The sequence below is a fragment of the Bubalus bubalis genome, chromosome 4 (assembly GCF_019923935.1).
Source record: "Bubalus bubalis isolate 160015118507 breed Murrah chromosome 4, NDDB_SH_1, whole genome shotgun sequence".
NCBI classification, from domain to species: domain Eukaryota; kingdom Metazoa; phylum Chordata; class Mammalia; order Artiodactyla; family Bovidae; genus Bubalus; species Bubalus bubalis.
In genome coordinates this window covers 163,076,866-163,103,815 of record NC_059160.1, presented here as the reverse complement: position 1 = coordinate 163,103,815, position 26,950 = coordinate 163,076,866, and the positions used below count along the sequence as shown (strand labels likewise).

Genomic DNA, 26,950 nt, shown 5'->3' with positions numbered 1-26,950 from the left:
TTTTATGTATTTCCTCTTTATTCTGTGGTTCTGAATATTTTGGTTTTTCTGATCTTGACCCATATGCTACTATCTACCTGCTCCTACTTCACACCTCACTGAGAGATATGAGTCCATCTAAAAGGTAGAATCTTTCATTTTTTCATTTTGGGTTTTCAGAATTCTTCATTCATTTTTTTACTTGATATTGAAAGGAAAAGCCAGTCTTATTCTATTCCTCAAACTTACAGGTCCAGAACAGAATTAGGCTTTAGAAACACTTGTCACCATTCTTTTCTGGCCTCATCCTTTTATGCTTGGTTGACGCGTGCTTGTCTCTCAGTGCCCAGGGTAGCTGTCGCTTCTGCTATTGCCTTTTTACTTGTCGGTCTCCCACACCGTTCCTTGATGGAGGCTGTGATTTGTTCTTTGTTAGGCCCCAGTCGCTTAACGCAGTGCCAAGAGCTTTGAATACCACTTAATGCTTAGCACACTCAAAGCTTTTTTATCTTAAGCTCCTTCTCTCTGTCCACTCCTTCTATTAAGACATAATTTATTTCCTAAATACCCCTTGGGACACAGCTCTCTTTCTGTTACACTGTCTGATCCATGCTGCCATCATGACTCAGATGGTGTATTGCAGCATCCGATACAATGACCCCTCTCTCTGTCCAGTGGTGTTCCCTGCACATCCGTGCTTTACGCTGCTCACACATGGTGAGCTCCCTGAAGCCTGTATCTTCAAAGCCTGCGTGACACCTCATCTGTTCTCAGTTCTGTTGGATGATATTTATGATGTTCCGTGGCCTTGCCTCTCCCCATTTCTCCAGCATCATTTCTTGCTACTTTCCTGCTCCAAACCTGGTATTCTAATGACTCCTACTTGCTTATAGTTGTCTGGCATACAGCTGTCTTCTCTTAATCCATGCTTCCAGACAGAGCTCAGTCTTCACCTCCTCTGGAAACTCTTTTCTGTGCTCCCAGCCTCTCCTAAAAACCCTCTTCTGTGCTCCCAGTAGTACCTGTGCCTGCCCCCATGCACTTGCCACATGATACACGATCTGTCTATGAAATGCGTGCATCCTTCATGAAGCTGACATTTTCCAGGGCATCTTAGTGTTTTCTAACTTATGGCTGATGCTCAGTTAATGTTTCTTAAACTTAACTTCAGTGTATTTAAGGAAAACACACAGATGTGGATCCTAAGCCATGGTCTTTTATTGAAAAGATTTAGAAACTACTTGTGTAAAGTCATCGTTGACCATTTGAGATTGGCAGTTGGTAGAGAGAAAAGGTGAGGCATGTCCATATAGCCCTTATTTCTGTTTATATGGGATTTTCACCCTAAAATGTAGGAAGTTTCTAGAGGACACAGACCTTGAACCGCACTGTCTACCTTTGTGTGTATTCCTCACAGTGCACAGTATGATGTCTTGGGTACAGTGGACACTCGATATGTGCTTGCACTAAATGTCAGCACGCTGCCGACAGTGTAAGTTAACTCCCGCTAACGGTAAAGTAGAGGCTGCGTCACCTGGGCTCTCCTCTTTGTTGGATTCCTGAGCGCAGCTAATCCACAGTTCAGGATTCTCTGTATATAAGAAAAGAATGAATGTCCTAGGTAACATTCATTAGATTGAGTCTAGATTAAGACTCAGGCTAGAGTCTCGCTTGAGTTGAGCCTGCGCTCGTAATCTATTTCATTTGTTGTAACTAAATGCTGTATCAGTTGTCAAATTTCTTCAGGTTTTATAGGCTATAAAGCCAAAAGTTATTTCAAAAAGAATATTTTACCATTTTCAAATTCATCTGTATTTTCAAATGAATTGCAGTTACCAAAAAGTAACCTAATGTAATGGATTAAAATTAGGAGCATTTAAAATCCCGCAAACAAATAGGTGCAGGTTTAGTCGTGTGTTTTCGCCACCAGCTGTATGTGTGTTTGGGAACTTGGACTCTTCCTTGCATTGCTCTGGTGACTGTTTCATTGGAGTGGAGTAGCAAGTAGGACTAGACCTGTGCTGTCCAAACAACAGCCAGTAGCTATCATGACTATAGTATGTGACTGTTTAAGTGAAAACTAATTACAGTGAAATAGAATTTGAAGTGCGGTTGCTCAGTCACGCCAGGTGCACTTCACATGCTCAGTCAACGCATGTGGCTGGTGGCTGCCGTCTTGGACAGTGCTCTGTTCTGCCTGGACTAGACTATTCTGAAGGTTTCTTCTGCCTCTGACGTCTTATTAGTCCTGCTAGCTATAAGCTACCACTGGTCAGACCTCCTTATAGGAAGCTCCAGAGGTTACCCAACATTCTTTGATCACATTTTGAATTTTTTCTAGATTGGATGTTACTGAAATAATTGAGTTGTTGCATAGAACTTGCTCAGTTTCTTAAAAGGATGTTTTCTTTGTAATGGCGTTTGTGCCTCCCCCCCCCCCCCCCAAAGTCTGCCACCAGGGGGCGCCCTCAAGCCTTTTGGGAAGTGCGTTTCAGGCTTATTAGAAAGAGTGAAGTGTGAAGTCCAGCCTGTGTGTGCTTAGTTGTTTGGTCGTGTCCGACTCTCTGTGACCCTTTGGACTGTAACCCACCAGGCTCCTTTGACTGTGCGGTTTTTCAGGCAAGGATACTGGAGTAGGTTGCCGTTTCCTCCTGCAGCTCCTGCATTGCAGATGGATTCTTTACCACTAAACTATGGGGGATTCCCTTGGACTATAATATAGGCTATTAATTCATACTGGATAATTTAAGAGCTAAATTAAGGATTAAGCATTATAATATGTATGTATGCACATTACTTGATTGGTATGGCAAATTATTTTCCTACTGTGAGTGTGAGAACCTATCATTGAACTATCTTGAAAATTAGAAGTAAAAATAAGTAACTTTAAAGTATTTCTTATATTTCAAAAATATTATTACATTAAAAACTGTTGAATGTAGTAAAAGAACTAAACTGTTGTTCACTTATATTTCTTAGACAAATTAAGTTCATTTTGCTTTCAAGACTAGAAAAATTACATTAACCATCAGTTATTTCTCTGAAATCTTGTCATGCTGAGTGTGATTGCCTGTCTATAAAAGATGGATAATAGTGTGACTGTATGGTATTGAAAATATCTGTTGGTGTGTGTGTAATAGCCTTGTGGTTTGGTGGTGTTTGCTAAAATGATGGATGGTTATGGCCATGTAGTCGTACAGGAATAGGAGTGAGAGATGAGAAGGACCTACCGGAGCATCTTGTGTTAGTCTGGATCCCTCCCTAAAGACTAATCATTTACTGTAACAGTCTCAAGAAGTAAATTCTTCTAGGAGGCAGAGGATAAAGAGGATGTGTTATTATGTTTTATCCTATGACAAGAACACTTTGTGCATTTTATTATTAGCATGGAAAAAGAGATAACTGTTTAGAGAAGAAGTTCCTTTATGTGTCATAAACCTACACAATTTTATTCTTAATGTTTAATCTAATGAAATTTGTGTAGGAAATGGTGTGACTGGTTTTGATTAGAGGTATATTTTGTTTCAAGAACTGGATGACAGTATTCTTCCTGAAGTTATTGTGTTCCCAAATTAGTTGTTGATTATCTGGGTTTTGGAGTATATGATGGTGAATTTTCTGTACCCATCTATAAAAGCCTGTGAATTCTAAGCTACTGACGGCTAGTTTCCTGAAAGGAGAAACCAGTGCACAGCTCTACCCTGAGAAACAGAGCAGAGATTGGGAGAGTAGAAGCAGAGTTGAGGCGAAGACCTGCAGAAGAGCTCATTCTTACTGCATCCTCACTTTCCCATTTACTGCCTGATGAGCGTTTGGTGATGGGATTGGAGATTAGGAACAAAAAGAGACTATAGAGACACTGCTTTGGGAAAAACCCTGATAGTCTCCTTACTTGCTGCAAGTAATAATAAATCCTTCCTTCCCATGGGGGAAAGAAAAAGAATGAAAGGAGATTCTAATGCTTAGCACTCTTTTTCTCCTGCTGGCAGCCATTAATGGGGAGGAAAAAAAGTGTATAGCAGCCTGATTTGTCCCATATTAAACAACTGTCAGTTTAAAGACAAACACAGGTTATTTGCAGTGTAAGTTACATGATAAATACTTTAAAGACTCTTCTGTATTATCTTTAAAGCAAACCTTTTCACATGCTTGTAATGAGCTGTGATTTTTATCGGTGCTTCTCAGATTTGAGTCCATAGCATTCTGAAGCTATTAGGAAGCTCTTCATAGCTGTTTGAAGAGGAAACCAAAGCACAGGGCGACTGAGAGACAGGGTGCTTGTCACAGCCCTCTCCCCGGAGTGGCTGCCGGCCCTCGGCCTCGGCCTCGCCCGCACTCAGCCTTTTGGGCCGCCGGGCCCTCTGCCAGCACGTTCGCGTCGTGCCTCTTCTGTTGCCATAAGATAAGAATTCTGGAAGTCTTATTTATAAGTCCATAAATTAGCTCACTCATTTGTGAAGTATGCCTTCTTAAATATGAAAATATTAGACTGGCTATTTCCTGAAAACCATTTGGGCTTTATTAAAATTTGGAGAGCACTTTTATTGAAGCCTAATTGTCGTGGGTGATACACGTGAGGGGTCACCCTGTGGCCGGCCTGCTAGACTTGCATGAGCTTCAGAAGTGAAGGCGGATGAGTGAGTTTGTTTTCTCGTAAGCTGTCACAGTCTTCTCTTCAAAACGTCAGCCTGGATCGCACACAAATAATGTTAGAAATATTCACCTTCTCCAGTCGATTGTTTATCCTTACATATTTTAGTGCTATAATTATTTTTTTCTCTAATGTTTAATTTTTGTAGTCTAAAACCATGCCTAAAGAATAGGTGGATCTGCATGATCTTAAGAATTCTGACTTATGTTCTTTCTTTTTAATATTTGAAATATGAACCTCTCAGACTTGGGAAGCTCTTGAGTTAGTTCCAGTAAGTTTTTTGAGGCATATTATAGAAAACCCAGTTCATATGCAGTTTAATTTACCTAAGGAAAAAAAAAGACCTTGTCCTAAGCAAGGGAGATTCTTATGGGCAGTAGAGAGAAGGAAGAGGAAAAGCTTTGCAAAATTACCTAGCTGTGATAGAAAGTGTCAGTTAATTTAACAAAAATTTTTATCAAGAACTTACATGTGAATGTGTTCTAGCATAGTGAATTAGTATCAGTCTTGTGTGAAAGGAACTTTCATACAAGCACTGGAACACATGTCCATAAATATAATATAAAGCAGGAAGTCTTAAGGGTCTTGTGAAAAAACATAGAATTAAATTATAAGAGGGAGAGTTACCTTGTAGCTGGTGCGTCAGTTTGGATAGATGCTGAAGCAGGGCGCTGTTTGAGCAAGACATTAAAAAAGTTAGGTAAGGTCTAGAGTAGGAAGGGTATTCTAGGCAGAGCACAGATTATATTTGTGGAAGCACACGTAGGTGCTAGAGAAGAGTAAATTGCAGAAATGTCTAGTATGTAAAATGCACAGAAGGTTGTGAGAGAGGGAGAGTGTGTGTGTGTGGTAAGACTGGATGAGGATCTAGGGCCAGAGAGCTTGATTATTAATTCAGGGATATACTGTACTGAAAAGGCAAGGAAAAGTCACTGAAAGCTTTCCAGTGGAACAGGGATGCACTGGGGTGTACTTGGGCTGAAACTGAAGGTGGGCTAGCAGCAGGCGGCAGTTAGATTACGGTGGTAATCTCGGTGAGACTGGATGAGGGGCTGAGTCAGGGTGGTTTAGTAGTGATTAAGAGGAGGCAATGAATATACGAGGCCCTGCTGGATCAATCAGCAGGACTTGGCAGTTAATTGATGTGGGGGTGTTGAAAGAAAGAGGAGGCTCCAGAAAGGTTGTAAATTACTGGCCCATTAGATAATAACACTTTGCATTTATATATGAGTCTTTAGAATTTGTTAAACACTGTTATATCTGAGCCTTCATAACTCTGTAAGTTAAACAGAGTTCGAATTATCCTTATTAGGGATGAGGAGATAAAGGATTTGGGGATTTTTTATGTTCATACGAAAAGTAAATGCAGACCCGGCCTGTAGCTGTAGTCTTCTGTTCCGGTTTCTTGGCTGAGTGCTCTGTTCTCTAGAACACCCTCACCTGGGAGCCTGGGAAGAAACGCTCTGTCCTCCAGTGCCAGTGTATGCCCCTGAGTTTGAACGTGGAAAAATTGGCTTGACCTTCTTTGAGCTTCAGTCTCGCCAGATATCTTTATGCTTTCTATTTTGCATTGATATTTACAGGATAAAATGTAATTTAAAAATTTTCCTCAGCTCTATTCAACAAATAATGAGTACTAAATTTTATGCATGGTACTAGAACACACAGTGTATAAAATGCAATCCTTCCATTTGCAGTGTCACAGATTAGAGAAGGAGAGGAGAAAAACATGTAAATAAATAATTTTAATAAACCAGAGTAAGTGCTATCCTATAGGTATGTGCGTGCTTCCCTGGTGGTTCAGCTGGTGAAGAATCTGCCTGCCATGCAGGAGACCCCTGTTCAATTCCTGGGTCAGGAAGATCCCCGGGAGAAGGGATAGCTTCCCTGGTGGCTCAGATGGTAAAGAATCGCCTGCAATGCAGGAGACCTGGGTTCGATCCCTGGGTTGGGAAGATCCCCTGGAGGAGGGCATGGCAACGCACTCCATATTCTTGCCCGGAGAATCCCCATGGACAGAGGAGCCTGGCGGGCTGCAGTCCACGGGGTTGCAAAGAGTCGGACATGACTAAGCACAGAAGCGCAGTGTACAGTTATTTTAGCTTTGCTGTAGTTTTTGTATTTTTCATAATGCTGGAAAAGCAATTATCACCAATTGGGAATGGTTAAGAAAATTGTATATCTATACTGTGGAAAATACTGCGTAGCATTTATCATTCTGTTACATGGAAAGGTGACTTTCTTTTAAGGCAAGAAACAAGTTGCAAAAATACATAGTATACCATTTAGTTTAAAAGTTCATGTAACATCTTAATTTCTGTGTGCACATATGTAGAAATGCTTAGAAGAAGTTTGGGAAGAAGACAAGCGTCTGTTTATGTCTTTGGACAGTCAGCTGGAATAGGAATTGGGGATTTGACTTCATCTGCATTGTTTGACATTTGTAAGCTAGAATGCATTCACATATTACTTAAAAAATTAATGGAAAAGAAGGGTTAAGGCTCGTCACAGGGGTTTGTATCCATGGGGATAAAAAGTACAGCAGCATTAATAATCAAAGAAACATAAAATAATGGTGGTGTCAATTTAGTCTATCAGATTGCAAATAAAACAAGAATGTGAGAATTCACAGTAAGATATGGAGTTGAGTACTTTCTTATACAGCACCAGAATATAAATTGGTAGCATATATCAAAAAACTTAAAAAAAAAAAGCCTGCGCTTTTCAATATAGCATTTTCTCTTATAGAGATATTCAAATAGTTGGCAGAAAGATGTGTGTACAAGGATATTCATTACAATGGTAATTATAAGAGTGGAAAATTGGCAACAACCTGTAAATCTGTCATAAGAGAATTAGGTAGGGAAATAAGTTATGGTATGTCTGAATTATATAATAATATTCAGCTATTGAAAATAGTGATGTAGGATTATATTTATTTATACAAGAAAATGTTCACAATATAAATGAAAACAGAATACAAACTAGAAAGATATATGCCAAAATGTTAGCAGTATATATCTTGATATTGGGCTTGTGGGTTGTATTTGTTTTCTTTTTGTTTATATTCATTTTCTACAGTGAAAGTACATGATTTTTCAAACAAACATGTTGTTTCTGGTGATGTTTATGAAGACTCTACAGCAAAGTGGAAAGTTCTTTTGTCTAATGAAAAAATTATACAGTTGTTAGAATAATGTGCTTTCAAGTGATTTTTTCTGTGTGAGAAGGTAGATAAGTACCTAAGCATAACAAAAACTTAAATGGTTATATTAACTTTAGGATCGTAGGGCTATGAGTTTTTTCCTATTCTCTATTTAGATTTTGGGATGAAATACTTTTTATATTAAAAATTATTAATAAAATTTCATGTTCTGGACTTCTTATATAAACTTTGAAATTTTTTATTAAAGCATGTTAGTAACTTTTAACATTTTTACTAGGATCTACTTGGGTACACATCAATAGATAAAGTGGTGTGGCTTGAAGTGTTTATTATATTTGTTGATTTGTGACTGATTAAAAAGCTGTTTCCTATGAACTGAAGAAGCAGATCTATGGAAAATTTCCCCTTCTTTAAAATAACACTATTTTGCTGATTTTACTGGATACAGTTTCCACTTACTCATTCAAAATTCTATAGTATTATTTATGTCGTACTTTCTGTGTACCAGGTTCTGTATTTAGTCGCATATGACTATGTCTTTAGTATTAGAGCACAGTTCACAGATTTAATTTTAGTTGATCAAGCATTCTGAGGAAGAAGAAATAAGTAAAAATTTATTGTCTATATGTATGCTGCTAGGTTTAAATCACTCATCATGTTTTGACATTTGACAAATTCAGTTACTCTATTGGAGTAGTTTGTCCATGTTTCCATCTGCTAAGGAAGAAAGATAGCTTCTTCACGGTCACTATGATGAAATTGCAGTAATTACTATCCTTCAAGGTGAGGGCTGATGCATTGAGGGGATCACAGAAAGCGCACAGGACTTCCTGCTCTGAGATCCGTGAGGTCAGTGCTCAGGCCCATCGCCGTTTACACTTGTCTCGTCCGTGCCGGCACAGCATCTGGCATATAATAGGCACTGAAATGCTTACTGTCCAGCCGAGCTGATGACCAGATCCATAAAAGGAGGAAATGGGTAGATAGCGTTATAGTTTTGAGAATCTTTGTATCAATTCTGAATGGCGCATATACATAATCAGCTTTTGGGATGAGGATAAAATGGCAGCATGCACACACGGGCACGCACGCACAGAAGCGGTTGCCGCGTGTGCGTATCTGTGCGGACTGTCCAGTAGAGGGCGGGGGAATTTAATGACGCTTTCCATTTATCATCGCGGAAATGCTTGATTTCTTTATAATCATCTTCAGCATTATTGTTATAAGTAATATAATATATGATATAAATAAATATTTACATTTAAGCCTCTTACTTCCCTTGAAGTTAGGCAATGATTTAAATTTTTAAAGCTTTTTGTTACTTATATCTTGGTTTGCATTGTATAGATTAATAGGTTATGTGGATTAATAAATATCAATTTGTAAAAAGTTAAGATCTGCGTGAAGATGCTAATAATATATGGGAGGGCATAAGATCACACTAGTTTTTTAAATTATGCATTCCATCTCAAATGCTAGTTGGATTGGTTACGTTCTCACGTGACATTTTTTATGATCTCATTTGTATTTTCAAAGCCACATTAGACATAGGTCTGAAGTGTTGACAGTTGTGAGGAAGTCCTGTGCAATGATGCTTCATCGCATAAATAAGTGATATTTTAAAGCTTGTGACGGTCAGCAAAGCGTGGCTGCAGCTACTCGTGTGTCAGTTTTAAAAGACAAGGACGGGTACCCAAAGGAGAAGAAGCTGTCAGCCTCTTTAGTCACTTAAGGTTAAATGTCTTTAGGTTAAGAATGTGTGGATATTGGAGAAGGAAATGGCAACCCACTCCAGTATTCTTGCCTGGAAAATCCCATGAACAGAGGAGCCTCTTAGGCTGCAATCCATGGGGTCTCAGAGAGTCGGACATGACCGGGCTTCACTTTCACTTTCTTTAAATAAATTGCAGACATCAGTATACATCCCCCTAATACTTCATTTATATTTATTATATAAATATAGTTTATTATAGTTTTTAATTTTTTCAGTGTATATTTACATGCAACATTACGCACAAATGTATATAAATTTGCTGATTTTTTTCACAAATCCATATACCTTGTGTAACCCAAACCCTATTCAAAATTTAGAACAGAACAATCATGCCAGAGAGTCTCCTCATGCCCCTACCGAGGCAGTCCCCACCTACCTCTCAGATAAAACTACTGTTCTGATTATTTTGCCTCACAGATTAAATTTGCCTGTTCTAAAACTTCATATAAATGAAATCATACAAAGTATAATGCTTCTTTCACTTAGCATGTTTTTAAGATTAATTCATGTTGCCTGTATCAGTGGTTCATTTCTTTTCATTGCTGAGTATTGTCTTTTTTTCCACTTTGCTGTTGATGGATACCTGGGCTGTTTACAATTTTTTTTTTTTTTGATATTATGAATAAAGCTACCATGAACATTCTTATACAAAAAAAAAAAAGAATGTGTGGATAGACACTTCTCTTTATCCCTCCTACTAAATATAGCTGAAAGGTGGAGTTAGACTGACCAGCTAGAGTCTGTGGGGCTGTTGGCACCAGGGTGGTATCAACAGAGGTCTGGTGGGGAGCCAGAACTCTCACCCTCTGCAGCAATCCCCCCAAGAGGTAACAAGATGCATCTCCCCTCCCTGCCCTGGGAATTACCAAGGGCAGGAGAGTTTTCACTCCTGACTGACGGTACTGAGCTGGCTGCTCCTTCCTGTGTCACAGAAGACCTGCTAAAACAGATTTGAAAAGATCCAAAGTCTCAAAACAATACTCCAAATATCCAGGTTTCCATAAAAATCACTCCACCAAGAAGCAGGAAAACCTCAACTAAAATGTGAAGACAATCAACAGACAGTAGCCCTGAGACAACGCAGATGCTGGAATCATCCAACAAGGACTTTAATGCAGCCTTCAGTGAGCAATTACAGACCTGCTTGAAACAAAAAAATAGCAGCCCTAGCAAAGAAATAGAAGCTATATAGAAGAACCAAATGGAAATTTTAGAACCGAAAAATAATAATACCTGATTTTTTTTTTAAACAAATGTAGTGGAACGGGCTCAGTGGAGAATGGAGATGACTGAGGAAGGAATAGGAGAACTTGAAAAAGAGCAAACGAATTACTCAGTCTAAACAACATAAAAAAAATAGACTGAAAAAGCAGTTTAAGGATCTTTGGAACTGTTTAAAAAGATCTAACTGTCATGCCTTTTTAGTACTGAAAGGGAGAAGAAAAAAGCGACAGGGCTGAAAAAATAACAATAATGAAAAATAGCAACTGAAAACTAGAAGTAATAGCTGAAAATTTCCCCAATTTAATAAAAGACATCAAGAAGCTGAGCAAACCTCTTACATGAAACCCAAAGAAATCCATGCCAAGATATATCATAGTCAAACTTATTCCAACTAAAGGCAAAGAAAAGAATTTTGAAAGCGTTCAGTAAGAAATGGCACATTGCCTGTAGGGCAAAAACTGTGAATGACAGTGAATTTCTCATCAGATAACATGGAGGCCAGAGAGAAATGACACAATATTTTTGAAGGAGTAAGAGAAACGAACTGTCAGCAGAGAAGTGTATATCCATTGAAAATATGCTTCAGGACTAAAGAACAAACAGTGATATTCTAAGATGAAAGAGAGGAAGATAATTTGTCATTAATAGATCTGTCCTAAAAGAATGTGTAAAGGAATTTCTTGAAAGAGAAAGGAAATGATACAAGATGGAATCTTGTTATATCAAGAAAGAAGATAGAATAGTAGAAAGAGTAAAAATATAGTAAATATAGTAGCCTTGCCTTCTTGAGTTTTCTAAATAGTGTTTGACATTTTCTGTTTTGCTGTTTTCAGAAATTTTAACACTATCAAATGTGGCTCTCAGTGTATGTAAAAAAATATTAACGTTATAATGGGGCCAGATAAAGGGCCTTGAAGGTAATATTTCTGTACTGCAGCATGTGAAGTGTTGACACCAAAATGAGTAGTGATAAATCGTATATAACCTAGAGCAGCAAGTTAAAAAAAATCTGTTCAAAGCGATGTGCTCAAATACATTTTAGATAAATAAAAATGGAATTCTAAAATATATTCGGGTAACCCATAGGAATAAAGGAAAAGAAGCAGGTAAAATAAAAAGAAAATTAAAAATTAATAAGTGCTAACATATCAGTGATTAAATGCAAATGATCGCGAGTTCACCCATTAAAAGACAGAGATTTACAGAGTGGATTAAAAAAATGACACACTATATGCTGCTTACAAGAAATTATTCCAGACATAACAGTGTAGGCAGGTTGAAAGTAAAAGGCAGTTTTGTTTGTAATAGCCAAAACCTGAAAACCACCAAAATGCCCCTCAGTAGGTAAAGTGGTTAAACAAATGGTGGTATATTCATACTCGGTAACACTGCTCAGCAGCAGGAATTAACTCCTGGTACATGCATGAACTTGAAGAGATCTCAAGAATGTTAAACTGGGTGAATAGAAAAGTCAGTCTTTGAAGAACACATACATATGATCCCCTTTGTATAACAACAGAGTTACAGAGATGGAAAGCAGGGTGATGCTTCCCAGGGTGTAGGGATGGTAGACGGAGGGTGTGACTGTAAATCAGTAGCACAAGGGAGACGTCTGCTGTAGTGGGACACTTCTTCACTTGATGTTGATAGTGGTTAAGCAGATGTGCGTGTGATGAAATAGCGTGGAACACTAGACACATACTGTACCAGTATTAACTTCCTGGCTTTATATTGTGTTATAGTTAATCCAAAATGTAGCCGTTAAGGGAAACTGGGTGAAGAATAAACTGGATCTCTCTGTGTTATTTTTACAACTTTCTGTGAATCTCTAATTATTTCAAAATGTTTTAAAAAGCAAAGAGATAAATTATGAATAAGAAGAATTTGAATCTCTTAAATGCATTAATATATTTTATGCATCGTCGGGTACAGGAAAGCAGGTATCTTTAATGCTTACGTTTAAATTCTAAAATAGTAGAATGCTTCCTACTGTATGACTTTTTAAAATTTAATTTTCCTTTTTATTGGCATTGTTTGTGCTCAGTCATTTCAGTCGTGTCCAACTCTTTGCCACCCTGTGGACTGTGGCCTGCCAGGCTCCTCTGTCCATGGGATTTCCCAGGCAAGAATACTGGAATGGGTTGCCATGCCCTTCTCCAGGGCATCTTCCTGATCCAGGAATGGAACCCTTGTCTCCTGCATTGCAGGTGGATTCTTTAGCCACTGAGCCATCTGGGAAGCCCTTTATTGGCATTAAAGAGGCTTATCATGAAGAGGCTTTGAATCCTCTTTAGCCTTTATTTTATGCTTTTTAGTGTGTTTACTTCCTGTTAGAGATCTGTTGGATTTATCTGTTGTTATTTAACCATGTCACCTCTAACACAGCCTTATTTCTGTTTCCCACTTTTCCACTATATGTAAAATATTCATTTCAATTAGATCAGTATTCTGGTTTTTTAGTATGATGGTAAAAACTATTCATATCTGAGATATGATTCCTTTTCTACTCTTGTACAACTTTGTGTTTTAGCCAGAATTAATAATTGTCTTGTGTTCTTAACTTGCTTAGTTTTTTTAATATACCTGTGATTAATTGAATCCTACACCTTCTGAATTATAAATATCTTTCTGTTCATTTTGAGTATCAGTTTCCCCATTATCCTAATTTAAAGAAGGAGTTGCACATAGGTTTGAGTTTTAAAGCTTTGGTATAAAGAAAATTCTCAATAGTAAAACTTCCTTGTAAAACCAAGGTGAATGTAAATTATCTTTGCTACTTTTTCTGTTTACACACATACAGTGTGTAGCTGTAGGTAGACAAATGCATATTTATTTCAGTTTAGCTCCTCACAGCTAGGGGAATCTTCAGATATTTTTAAAGAGTCTATATCCTCATCAGTCGCAAACATGGTAACATAGAGAAGTGGGGGAGAGCCATGGCGTATAGGCTAGAACACTTGGGTTCTAGTTCTGATTTAGTTGCTAATTCACATATTCAGTCTAGGGTAATGAGGGTAACCTCCTTGGCCTCAGTTTTCTTTTCTCTTTAATAATGACAGGATCAGACTGGATTATAACTGAGACCTCATCTATCTAGTTCAGATGTGATTTCAGATAGACACATGGTTTAATCCTGACTATATATAGAATATCTAAATTAAGAGGGTTTTCATTTTCACTATTTTGAAAGAATTACTCTGATGTTTTGAGAGAAATTGGATTAAATAGGCAAAAGTAATTTCTAAAGCATTGAAGAGATGGGAAATTATAAGACAAAAATGGGTCATAAATATCATTTTTCTTGTACTTCAAATTATGATATGGAAATTGTGGTTTTAAATTCCTAAAGGTCCCTGTGAAAGGAAAATTCTAAGTCACCTGGAACTTTTTGTTTACTATTCAGTAGATCAGATTTGACACATAAAAGTTGCTCTGAAACAACGTGCGGCTTTTATGGTGAGTTATTTAAATTATAGGCTATAGAAGCTTGAGGGCTTCTGAAGAGTTCTTGGTGGGCTAATAGTTTTTAGTTGATGTAACCAAGGGCGGAATGTACTGCTTTTCATTTGCAAATATTTTATTTAGTTGTGAATGTAATATGAGAGAGATTTCATATGTGGGATACTTCATTCCTTTTCAGAGGACATTAAGGTGAATTACATACATTTGGAAATCAATTTATAAGTTCCTTACTGTACCTGTTGTTATACTTTTGTGTGTATTCCATGATGATAATATGCCTTTTTATGGGATCCTCTGAAAAGCAGATATGTAGTTTAATTTTAAGAACAGGTATTTGTTCATTGGTTATTATTCACTGGTAACATATTTTATGGGTTTTCAGGTACTAGAAGAAGCAGAAGCTCAACACTTATATCAGTCCATCTTGCCCGATATGGTGAAAATTGCACTCTGTCTGCCAAATATTTGTACCCAGGTTGGTGGAAATGACTTCTTCCTCAGTAGTTTTCTTGAGACTCACAATTGAATCTTGTTTAAACTTGAATTATGAAGGTCAAAGAGAGAAGAGAGAGATGGAAACAGTTTTTGCCAGAGTCTGATGATTTTGCTCTACTAAGGAAAAGGTTAGAGGTTATAGGGAACGCTGCGAGAGGACATTAAAAATGCAGCATTCAATTTCTGAGCTTCCGTTCAGTGTTGATGTTTGCTTACTCACACTTCTGTTTCTGTCTTTAAAACAGTCTTTAACTTTCAGAAAAGGATAGGCAGTATTTCAGAACACACTAGTCGATTTAGAACATTTTATCTGCAGAATGGTTTAATACCTACTCGTTCCTCTTCTTTCCCCCACTGTAAAGCAAATGAATTCACCGTACATTCTTTTTTTTCCTTTTTTATGTATGTGTTTTTTAAATGTTTTTTTTATTGTGATAGAAGTCACATAACATAAAGCATGCTGTTTTAACCATATTTAACTGTACAGTTCAGTGGCACTAAGGACATTCACATTGTTATGCAACTCTCACCATTGTCCATCTCCCCAATTTTTCGCCTGGTAAACTGAAACTGTTCCGTTAACCATGATACAGTCTTAACTTTTAAAATGAAAGAATCTGAGTTGTTTGGTTTTATTTATTGCTACATAACAAACTACCTCAAAATTTAGTGGTTTAAAGCAAGAAAATGTTATTATCTCAAATTCTGTTGGGAATGTGGAGCAGCTTGACTGACGGGTCCTAACGTGGGCTCGCTCCTGGTTGCGGCCACGGTCACGGCCAGCACTGCAGCCATCCCAAGGCCTGGGCCCGAGGAGCCACTTCTCAGCGGGCTCACTCGCATGGCTGCTGGCAGAAGGCCTCATTTCCTTGCCATGGGACTCGACATTGATTGGGTGTCCTCATGACATGGTTGCTAACTTTCCCAGAAAAAGCCGCCAAAAAGAGAGAGAGAGAGGAAGGATCAGTGCTTTTTTGGACCTTGTATCTGAAGGCACACACTGTCACTTTATTTTTTCCTCTTTATTAGAATTTTGTCACTACATCTAGCTCATACTCTGCCTCTCAAGGAGGGGGATGATCAGAGAATTTGTAGACTGCATTTTCAGATAGTTATAAGAGATTGTTGGTTTATTGTTCTTAATTGTCCTCCTGTATTTCTCGCAACAGTAGCTTGAGTTTGCCTCTGTCTTTCATTTCTAGGGCCAGCCCCTTGGCTGCACGGATGCTAGCCAGGTTTCTGCTAACACTGGTGATCCATAGGAGCCCTAGGGACAGTTTGGGTGGAGCAGTTCCTGAAGGTGTAGGATGGTCCCACACATTGCAATCTGTCATTGGAACACCCCAGAAAACACAAACATAGTCTTTGGGGTAACCAAAAGCCGTGTCCAAATACCTGATTCCACATGTTGAGTGTTTTTCAGTGTGCCGTATTTGTTAGCATTATACTGTGACATTTCCAATTTTACATAGCAATAATTTCACCTCATTAGTTCATTTTACAGCTCTTCTTGTTTATATTGGAAGTTATTTGCTTGCTTATATTTCATGTTCGTTCTTTTCTCTTTTTCTCCTTGGTTTTTCCCCTAGGTCATAAAATTTCTCACTACCTCTTGGAGTCTGCACCTTGTGAAGACTTTCCTACCTCTCCCAGCCAAAGTTAATCATTCCTGTATCATTCAAATCATCCTTAGCACATTATTGTGTAATTTATGTCTTTATATATCTCCTTCCCTACATTATATTCTTCCCGAAGGGAGATCATCTTTGTCTCCCAAGGTCTAACGTAAAGAAAGATAGCACTAAGTCATGTCCGACTCTTGCGACCTATGTATTGTAGCCTGCCAGGCTCCTCTGTCCATGGGATTATCCAAGCAAGAATACTGGAGTGGGTTGCCATTTCCTTCTCCATAGTGCCTAACTAAATGCTTCTTTAATTCACTGTAGTTCATAATTGACAGAATATACTCTGTTTTGGGGGCTTCCCTGGTAGCTCAGCTGGTTAAGAATCCACCTGCAATGGAGGAGACCCTGGTTCAATCCCTGGGTTGGGAAGATCCCCTGAAGAAGGGATAGGTTACCCACTCCAGTATTCTTGGGCTTCCCTGGTGGCTCAGATGGTAAAGAATCCGCCTGCAATGCAGGAGACCTGGGTTTGATCCCTGGGTTGGGAAGATCCCCTGGAGGAGGGCATGGCAACCCGCTCCAGTATTCTTGCCTGGAGAATCCCCATGGACAGAGGAGCCTTGTGGGCTACAGTCCATGGGGTCACAGAGAGTCTGACACAACTGAGTGACTCAGCACAGTACAGCCTGTTGATAGGGATCACTTTCTCCTCTGCTCCTTCCTTCATGCTTTAGAGAGAAGGTGTATTTAATGGGATATGTATTCAAGAGCACCCAAGTTTGTAATCTATAACAACTCAGGTGCCAGAACCCAAATCCGATTCATGGCTGCCGTCTTCTTTCCTGGCTTACAACTGTTGTCCTTCCGTTAGTGTACTAACGGGGAGCACATTTTAGTCTTGTCCTCCGTCCTCGACTACAGAGTAAACCTCTGCTGTAAAAGTTAACATTTCAGTTTGTTATCCAAATATATCTTTGGCAAGTTAAATTGTGTATGTTGTTAATGAGTTATCATATTAGCATTCAAAATAATGTACATATTAATATTGATTCCTGTAATATGATCAGGACAATTCTCTGCCTGTTGTTTTGAGATTAATGCAGATATCCAAGATTCTTTCTGGGTCTTAATGAAGGGAAAAGGAAAAGCACCTCTAAATATCATATTGGAGCATTTTGAAATTTAACAGCTGATATGTAAATTGGCTTTCCCAGCATGTCTTTAAAACCTTACAGTTTAAACATTTAAAATAAAACCCACTGAACACAATACTCATGTAGAATATGCTAAAAATAGAAGGTAAGTTAACTTGGATTTGGTACAACTTGAAGACATATCAGACATAAAAAACTTGAGGGAAAAATGTCCTGCATCTTCCTTAACTTGGTTATGTAGGAAATGCCCATGTTGTTGCAAGTTATATGTAAATAAGTCTGTATACGCATTTTCCATTAATTGCTTTAATAAAATTAGCTTTGGGTCTTTTAAATTGTCAATGTGAAGTGTGATTCAGAATTAGAAGGAAAGTACTTATTTATTGATTTATTTTCCATAGATCATTTTATTTTGGACTGAAATAGAAAAATCAGTCTGTCCAATAATCTTTAAATGAGAACAAAATTTAGCATATGTAATAATAGCCAACCTCAACATTACATTTTTCTCTTCCATCCTTTGTTTTAATTTTTCATTACAAGGTAATGTGTTTTTACTTCTTACTTGCTAAAGGAATCTTGTTTGTCACTAATACAAGTAACGTTTGTGTTCTCTTCACTGTCGTTATTATTGATTAGAAATCTGCACTTTGTCAAACAAGTACATTTTCCCAATCATCCTTAATGAACTGCCCTTGACTTCAACAGTATTGCTGATTTAGGGATTCAGGAGTGTCCTGAAATTATTTCTACCTTAATTTAGCAAATGCAATTTGGTGCCTCTGCTTTTGAAATTGCTAAACTAATTATTGCTCTTCTTGTCTGTATTTCTTGTTTCCTCTATCAGCCAATACCGCTCCTGAAACAGAAGATGAATCATTCCATCACAATGTCACAGGAACAGATTGCCAGTCTTTTAGCTAATGCTTTCTTCTGCACGTTTCCACGGCGCAACGCTAAGATGAAATCAGAGTATTCCAGTTATCCAGATATTAACTTCAATCGGTATGTTTTCAGAGAACACCTTTTTAACAGTAAAATACAAAAGGTTGGCATGGAGTGATTTGCCAGACATTTTATGTACAATTACATAACTTAATCTTTATAGTACGATGCGTTAAGTGATACTTTTGGCACTTTGCAAGTAAGATGATTAAAATTCATCGTTACAAAACGTGCTTAGGGTCCAGGAGCCAGAAAGTGACGGAGATAAAGTTTGATGTCGGGTCTGTCTTACTCCAAGGCCCTTGTTCTTTCTACCCTGTCAGGTTGTCCTTCCCCTCTAAGGGCCCTGGATTCTTCATGCCTGTTTGATGTGATTATTTATTCACCGGGCGTTTGTTGTACATTATATTTCTTGTATGCTGAAATAATTTAAGGCTGCACCATGAATCTTCCTTTCTGTAAAGTGAAAGTGAAGTGAAGTAAAAGTCGCTCAATTGTGTCCAACTGTTTGTGACCCCATGGACTGTAGCCTGCCAGGCTGCTCTGTCCATGGGATTCTCCAGGCCAAAATACTGGAGTGGGTAGCTGTTCCCTTCTCCAGGGGATCTTCCCAACCCAGGGATCGAATCCAGGTCTCCTGCATCGCAGGCAGATTCTTTACTGTCTGAGCTACCAGGGAAGACTCTGTAAAGTGTGAGTTAAAGTTGACTTTCACTTTTTACAGATGTGATTAATTTATTAATGTAATGTTTTTAAAAGAAAGACAAAATAATGTTTAAATTTTTATTAAAGTAGTATATTGTAAAGATATTGATAAAATTTCAGATTGTAGCCGTTTCCCCAAATTATCACTTCTCCATAATGTACACAAAAACATTGTAAAATCTTCTTGGCAGATGAATATAATTTTTTTTCTTCCTACACCCTTCCCCTCCCCCACCCCTCCAATCTCTGTTTTTCACATGAGAATTATCTTTATGGGGTCTGTGAGTAGAATGTGAATTTTTTCCCCAGTGTCAGGAGCGGGCCTTCAGAAAATCGTTACAATATATGCTCCTCTTTCCCAGTTGACTGTGTAATATCCTCATCTCCTGCCCCTGAGGGGTGGGGCAGCAAGGACAGGGAGCAGAGGAGATGCAGTCATGGAGCAAAGTTACATGACTTTGCTCAACGTTGACAAAGTTCTGTTTGCTGTTCTGTATTTGTGTTCAAAGTTCGTTGGCATGGTAATGCAACTTCTTTTAGTTTACCTTTTTGATGTTGTCTCATTAAAAACTTTATTTCAAATTAATTTAGACATGTAAAAATGTTGCAGAAATAGTACTGAGAATTCCTGTATATAACTCACCTAACTTCCCTTTATTGTAATGTTATTATGTAACCATAGGAAAATTATCAAAGCCAGGAAATTAATATTGGTATAATACTGTTAACTGACCTTGTTTTAATTCCAGCTGTTTTTCTGTACCAGAATCTTCCCACTATCCCCCGTGGCATTTACAGTAGTCCCCTGTTATCTGTGGCTTGCTTTCTATAGTTTTAGTTACCTGTAGTCAACTGCAGTCTGGAAATATTAAATGGAAAATTCCAGAAATTAAAAATTCATTAAGTTTTAAATTGCACATCATTCCGAGTAGCATGCTGGAATCTTGTACCGTCCCACTGCCTCCCGTCTGGGACTTGGATCATCCCCTCTTAGTCACTTGGTAGACTGTCTTGGTTATCCGATCAACTCTTGAGGTATTGCGTTGCCTGTGTTAGAGGAACCCTTATTCTAGTTAACAGTGGCTCCCAAGCACGTGAGTAGTGATGATGGCAGTCTGAATGTGGCGAAGAAGAGTTGTAAGACTTCTTTCATGGGCTTGTGAAGGTAAAAGAAATGCATGCGCGTTTGCTGTTAGAGTCACAAGTTACGGCCACTCTGCTTGATAAGTGCTTACTTAAGATGGAAAAGGCATTAAATATGCACAAGAGGGTGTTTTGAAAGCAAGAGACCACATTCACGTAACTTACTATATTGTTATAATTGTTCCACTTTTTATTAGTTATTATCATTAATGTCTAACTGTGCCTGATTTGTAAATTAAACTATCATTCGGTGTGTAAGTATAGGAAAAAACTACGGTACACACAGGGCTGCATACTGCCCGGTGCTTTAGGCAGCTCCTGGGGAGTCTGGGACTCCCGGCAGGGAAGTGCTGTAGTTCTCCAGGTCTCCTCTACCCTGTTCTTCAGTTTTCCCTTTTCTTTCATGATGTTGACACTTTCAAAAACAACTCATCAGTTATTTTGTACTGTGTTCTTCAGCCTGGGTCTGACTGACATTGTTTTCACACGTGGAGCGAGGTCACTGCGTTTTTGACGGAAACTCAGGAGAACTGATGCTGTGCCCTTTGCTGTGCGTCGCGTCAGCGGGCTCTTGATGTTGGTCTGTCTCACTGCTGGTGATCAGTGACCTCACTAAGGCAGTGTCTGCTGGGCTCTTGCTCTCAACTGTACAGTTACAGACTCTTTCTTTGGGATTAATAAATATCTTGGGGTGGGGGTAGGATTTGTTGACACTCTGCAAATGTTTGCATTGTACTTCTCCCCACTATCTTTAGCATCCATCGGTGGGTCTTATCTCTAACAGTTATTACTGCAGTGTTTGCCTATTGTGATTTTTTTTATTTCTCTCCTTCCTTCTACATTTATTGAAATTCTGTTGTAAAGATGAGCTATCCCTTCTTACCCAATTTTAGTATCAGAATGGACTTACATATATTTTATTCTGTGAGTTAATATTATTCCATTTGGCCATTAGGTCTCCTTCAGGTTGGCATCTGTGTTCTTTTAAAAAGCCCCCAACCTTTTTTTTCTTATTAAAGTGTTTTTTTTTTACTTTCTGGCCTCATAAGGTGCCAGGCTCATCTTATATTTTCTATTACCCAACTGTAAAATCGATCATTTTCTCAAGGAACCCTGGTTCTCCTTTTATTGGAGAATGGTGCTTAGAGACTAAGATCTAGTTTATAGGTGTACTCAATGTTACTAGAATGTCACTGTTTCTTCTTCTTCTTCTTTTTCGTTTTTTTTCTTTTTTCTGGCCAAGCTGCACAGCTTGTGGGATCTTAGTTCCCCAACCAGGGATCAGACCCAGTGAAAGCACCAAGTACTAACCACTGAACCCACCAGGGAATTCCCATTGAGTGTCATTGTTTCCAATGCCACTTGCTTTATATAGACGGCATTTCTGACCGCTCCACAAGGCAGTGGAGAAATGGGGTCACAATTCTTTGCAGTGACAGAAAGTTACCCAAATGCTTCTCTCTCTTATGATGAGAAAAATTCTAAAATTTATCTTATTAGTACTTAATATAAATTTTTATTAAAAGTAACACACTTTGGTATGTTTATTGTATTTTACTTTATTTCTTTGGCAAATGAAAGTAAAACATTTGAATACAGGAATACTTATTATACTGTAATAATTCTTAGACAATATTTGTAATGCTTTCAAACATTAAAATATCAATGAAAATCTCTGTTTTTGCATACAGTTTTTTCACAGCAGTACTAAGGAAGAGTGAGACAATAAATAATGAAAGATTTGAATAAGAGAGTTTCTTTAAAATATCAATACGATTGTATTCGTTTTATATCCTGTCTTCTTTGGTTGTGTAAATGCCACTTGTGAAGGGCATGTTTTTAGCCTGACTTCCCAAATTGCTGTTTAGCTAGTTTTGAGAGGATGGTATGTAGTCATCTAGTTCCAACGAGCGCTCGCAGTGCGCTCCAGTGTGTTGAGTGCCCTTAGGGCGCGAGGAGAGGGACAGGCCAGTGTCTGATCTCTGGGCCTCCTGTCCTTCACACAGCTTTCATTCCTCTTTGAAACCTTACCTGACACTGCCTGTTTCTGATAGTTCTTGTCCTGCCAGGATAGATGCGCTTCTACTCTGGCTTCCTATAATAGCCTGTATGTACTTATGTAGTATAAAGCGGGCGTCCCCGCCCCACTGGGCCTCAGACCGGTTCCAGCGCATGGCCCGTTAGGAAGCGGGCTGCAGAGAAGGAGGTGAGCGGCAGGCAGGTGAGCAAGTGCAGCTTCGTCTGTATTTGCAGCCGGTCCCCATCACGCGCGTCACTGCCTGCACTCTACCTCCTGTTAGGTCTGCGGTGGTGTTAGGTTCTCATGGGAGTGAAACCTGCTGTGAACTGCCTGTGTGAGGGGTTTAGGTTGCGTGCTCCTGATGAGAGTCATCCCGAAACCATCCCCCTGACCAGGTCCATGGAAAAGCTGTCTTCCACAAAACTGGTCCCTGGTGCCAAGAAGTCTGGGGACCCCTGATATAAAGAATAGGAGCACAGCATTATGACACTGTACTAGAGAAGAATATAATCGAATAAGGAAAACCTTCCTTGAGGAAATAACTTTTGAACTAAGTATGAAAGAGTGAGCAGGAATATTTTTACCAAGGAAGAAAGGAAAGTTGATTGCGTTCTGGGCAGAGGGACACAGCATGAACAGGAGCTGTGGAGGCTGGACGCGGGCTGGACGTAGCCTGCCCAGGGGCTGAGAACGCCAGTGTGGCCGCAGCCTGCAGGGAGAGGGGAGGCTGCAGAAGTAAGCTGAGGCCAGGAGGCTGTGCTGGGGAGGCCGTCCTGAGGCATCAGGAAGCCGTTAAAGGGCTCGATATAGGGGAGAGGGGGGCCGGTGCACCTGATTCGATTTAAATTTTGCAAAGTTTGTTTTGACTACAAAGGGGAACTGAGTGGACAGGGGCCAGACAGTGGAGGAGACTACTGCAATGCCGCAGGAAAGAGAAGACGGTAGCCAGAATAGGGTAGTGGTGGAGGTGAAGCTAGGGAGGCGTTCGGAAAAGAAGCCAGCGTGATGGTGCTGGGTCGGGTTGGCGGGTGTCTGCGGGAGGCCCCGCGGCGCTTCCTGGGTTTGTGCGGCAGGCGTGTGCCTTCAGAGCTGCCTGCGTTTCCTGCTGCACCACCCACCTGACGCTGTTATCATTGCTTCTTTAATCCTTTCAGTGGGACAGAGAGCTTATCTGCTCTGTTCTTTGTTGTTTTCACAAAATCTTATGCATTGTAGTCCTTCGGTGAATCCCTGTTGAATAAATGACGGTAGACTTTATAGATGAAACATTGAGAAATCGAGTGACTGGTTAGTGGCAGTATGCTATGACTGTAACTTCGTCGGCTTGATCTCAGCCTGTGGTCTTTTACTTTTCAAACTGCATTGTATTCTTAGCAATTATGAGATGTTTTATCTTTAAGCCACGTATAATTAAACGTTTTTTACCTTTGATTTCTTTAGTATTTGGGATAGGGTTAAGAGAAAACAAAGAACCTTGGTATCTGCAATTGTGGTTGTATAAAGAACCTGTTTTTTAAATATAGCTTTTGTGCCTGTTTGAAAAATTATTAAAGAATTTTTCTTTACAAGTAGACTCACTGTTAGTTATGAGCTATTTATCTCTCACAGATTTTCTTTTTTAATATAGAAAAGGAAATGGTCAAATTTTGTATGTAAGTAAAGAAGTGGAAATTTAATTTTGTCAGAATATAATTATCTATTTCCATGAAGAGTATTATAGTAATAAGGATTCTCCAAGGAGTAAGTAGCCTGTTTATTTGGAATAAATGTTTGGTCAGCTCTAGGATCTGTCAGAGATGCTATGAATTATGAAATTTCTATCTGGAATTCCAAAGACAATCCCAGTGATTTTGGAGTTGTTATTCTGAGTTTTGGTAAGAAGTAGCTCTAATAATGGTTTAGAATTAGCGTTTCAGTGACCACTTAGAGTTTGTTTCTGTAGAATGAATAGTCAGCTAGTAATATATGTTGATGGTTCCTAAGATAAACCTTTGATGTCTTAGTTATAAACTTTCAGTTATAAATCTTCTCAGAAGATTCTTTGATTTAAACAGATTTAAATTTTTTGATAAGAATTGTGAATCAGTTCAGAAAGCCTCTTTTCTCGATAAGTTATTTTTAAACTGTATTATGGGTATTTTTAAAGATAACCCAACTTCAGTACATAACAGTATCTGGTTTTTCTCTTTTTTTCACCTGTTTAACCCAGTTTGTTTTTCCCTAGAATATTTTAAAGCAAGTTCCAGACATTAAATTTTACTCATTAAGAATTCAGTATTTAAACTTGTCACAAATAACTTCAGTACTATATCTTGGTTAAATGTTTGTAGCCCTTTTCTCAGAAAAGCTTAAGGTTCTCTGTTGGTAACTATAAATATACATTCCACATTAGGTAAAACAAGAAAAAGCATAAGAAAGGGAACAGACGATATGTGTGGTTAGAATCAGTAATTGTAGGTTTTTAAAAGAAATAAAAAACTGTATATAAACTGCGATGTCAATTATGTTAAATTATCTATCTCTTAATATACTTTGTGTTTATACCTATACATAATAAATGTATGTGCATAGAAAATGGACTGACAAGAAAATGAGTCAAAATATGATTACCATCGGGTGGTGAGAGAAACACGTTCGTACACATCTATATGTTTTCAGATTGCTTTTATAATGATCATATATTACTTTTTTAATCAGAAGAAAAATCAGTTGAATAGGAGGAACAAGTCAATTCTCAGAAATGGTTAATAAAAGAGGAGACGGTTTTTGTAATTTGATTTCGAGAGTAGAATCCCACAGAGATTTTGAGCCTTTCCAAAATAGCTAGTGTGGGTAACTTCTTCCTTCCTGATTGTAGCCCTGTAAACACAGGATCGTTGCCTCCCCTCACTCTCGGTTGGCCATTCAGCGTGTAGCGGAGGCGCAGGAGCGCAGGGCCGTCTGATGGCTGCAGCGCTGGCCGCCGTCTGCCCTCAGCAGTGACAGGGGCGGTAGGTTTGGGATGACTGACAGGTAGAAGTCAGGAGGTCTTGGGAAGCCTTGACGTCTGTGACTTCTCATTTCCTGCTGCCATAACCAGAATTTATATTAATTTTAATATATGTTTTATTTTTAAAGCATCTTTGTTTGTCATCTAGACTTTTGACAGGAGAATGCTGGTCTTGGCACCATCCTGTTGTTTCTTTTCATTGTGCATGGTGATTTACCCTGAAGACTGAGCTCGTTGGCTCTGAGTGTCAGCATGTTAGGCTTGATGGGAAAAGAGGCTGAGCCATTTTTCTTAATGAAGAGAATACGGGTTAGAACAGTGTAAGTGTTTTATGTAAATAAGTGTTGATTTTTTTTTTTAAGCTGGGCATTATGTAATGACTTATTCTATCCTCTACTTAGCATTATCTGAAGTTTTTGCATAAAAATATCAAATAACTAGTATTTATTAAGTGCCTGCTATGTACCAGTGACTGTACTATTATTTTTTAATCTTCATGTCAGTCCCTATAAATTCAATATTGTTTTCTTATTTTTCAGATGAGGAGTTGGAGGCTTAGAGAGGGTAGTTCACTTCACCAAGTTAACTGGTATAATTGGAGTTCAAAACTCAGGGTATGGTTGGCCTTTTTTACCTCATAGCTAGTCAGAAATTTACCTCATAGCTAGTCAGAACTATCCTTAGAAATAATCCTTGATCTGTAAGAATTCTTTCCAATCTAGAATGACCACAAAGGAAATACGCTTACAGCATCCCAGTCGTATTCTTATCAAATAAGAGTTTAAGTAGCAGAAGTGGGACTTGAACACTGTCTTCTGTTCAGACTTAGTGCTGTTTCATTATGTCTCCCCTCCTCCCAAGAGCAGATGCTCTGAGTGTGCTCCAGAAATGAAAAACAACCAATAGTTCCCCCTTTTTCTTGTGGCTTATGGACAATCAAGTACCTAATTTGATGAGCCATTTGGTAAGCAGATTATGGAGCATTTTGTTGTTGGCATGTTTTCTTTTTTTGCCATAGTTGCTATTTATGATTATAGTTTCTGCCAGTTGGGAGTTGTGTATGTGTGTATTTTGTCTTAAAAGGCTAGCTAGTTAATTGAATAAGAAAAATGGTAAGAGTATGTGATAGAAGGCTGACGTCAATAAATTGAATAAGTCTTCCCTTTTTATTTATTGTTGTGTTTTTCCAGCCCTGTTTAGTTATGTTAAACACCCCTGACCTTTTCCCCTGCTTGCCTTTCAGGGCCTAAACATTCTTATAAAGGCTTCCAATGTGATTAGCATTGATGCTTCTGAAATTGCTTAGAAACTGATGGTCAGAGATTAATTGTAGGTTGCAGCAGTGGTCAGCCCAGGAGGCTTTTACATCTGTCTCTTCCCTGGATTGGAAATGCTGCCGGGGCCATATGGCGCACTGCTTCACAGCAAAGCCAAGAATGACTCTCGGGCTGGGTTCCGGGTTGTCATTTGCCTCCGCTTTAAAGTGGAGGTTGTAGTGCTTTGGGTTTGATTTATTGTGTACTAATAGGATTGATCCTTAACTTGAAATCACATGGGAGTGTGTGTGTGTGTATCTAGAATCCAATTCCAGTAATGTTATCAGTATTCCATTCAGGGA

General features: G+C 38.7%; 1 protein-coding gene across 5 annotated transcripts in view; it reads left to right on the top strand.

The window, feature by feature from the left end:
* PARG (poly(ADP-ribose) glycohydrolase) overlaps positions 1–26,950 on the top strand; it is a 111,651-nt gene that overhangs the window by 30,009 nt on the left and 54,692 nt on the right. For all 5 annotated transcript variants that reach the window (XM_044942431.2, XM_044942429.2, XM_044942428.2 and 2 more), the window contains 2 exons: positions 14,639–14,731; positions 18,378–18,535. In XM_044942431.2, the coding sequence (XP_044798366.2) occupies positions 14,639–14,731; positions 18,378–18,535 (251 nt within the window). The remainder of the gene's footprint in view (positions 1–14,638; positions 14,732–18,377; positions 18,536–26,950) is intronic.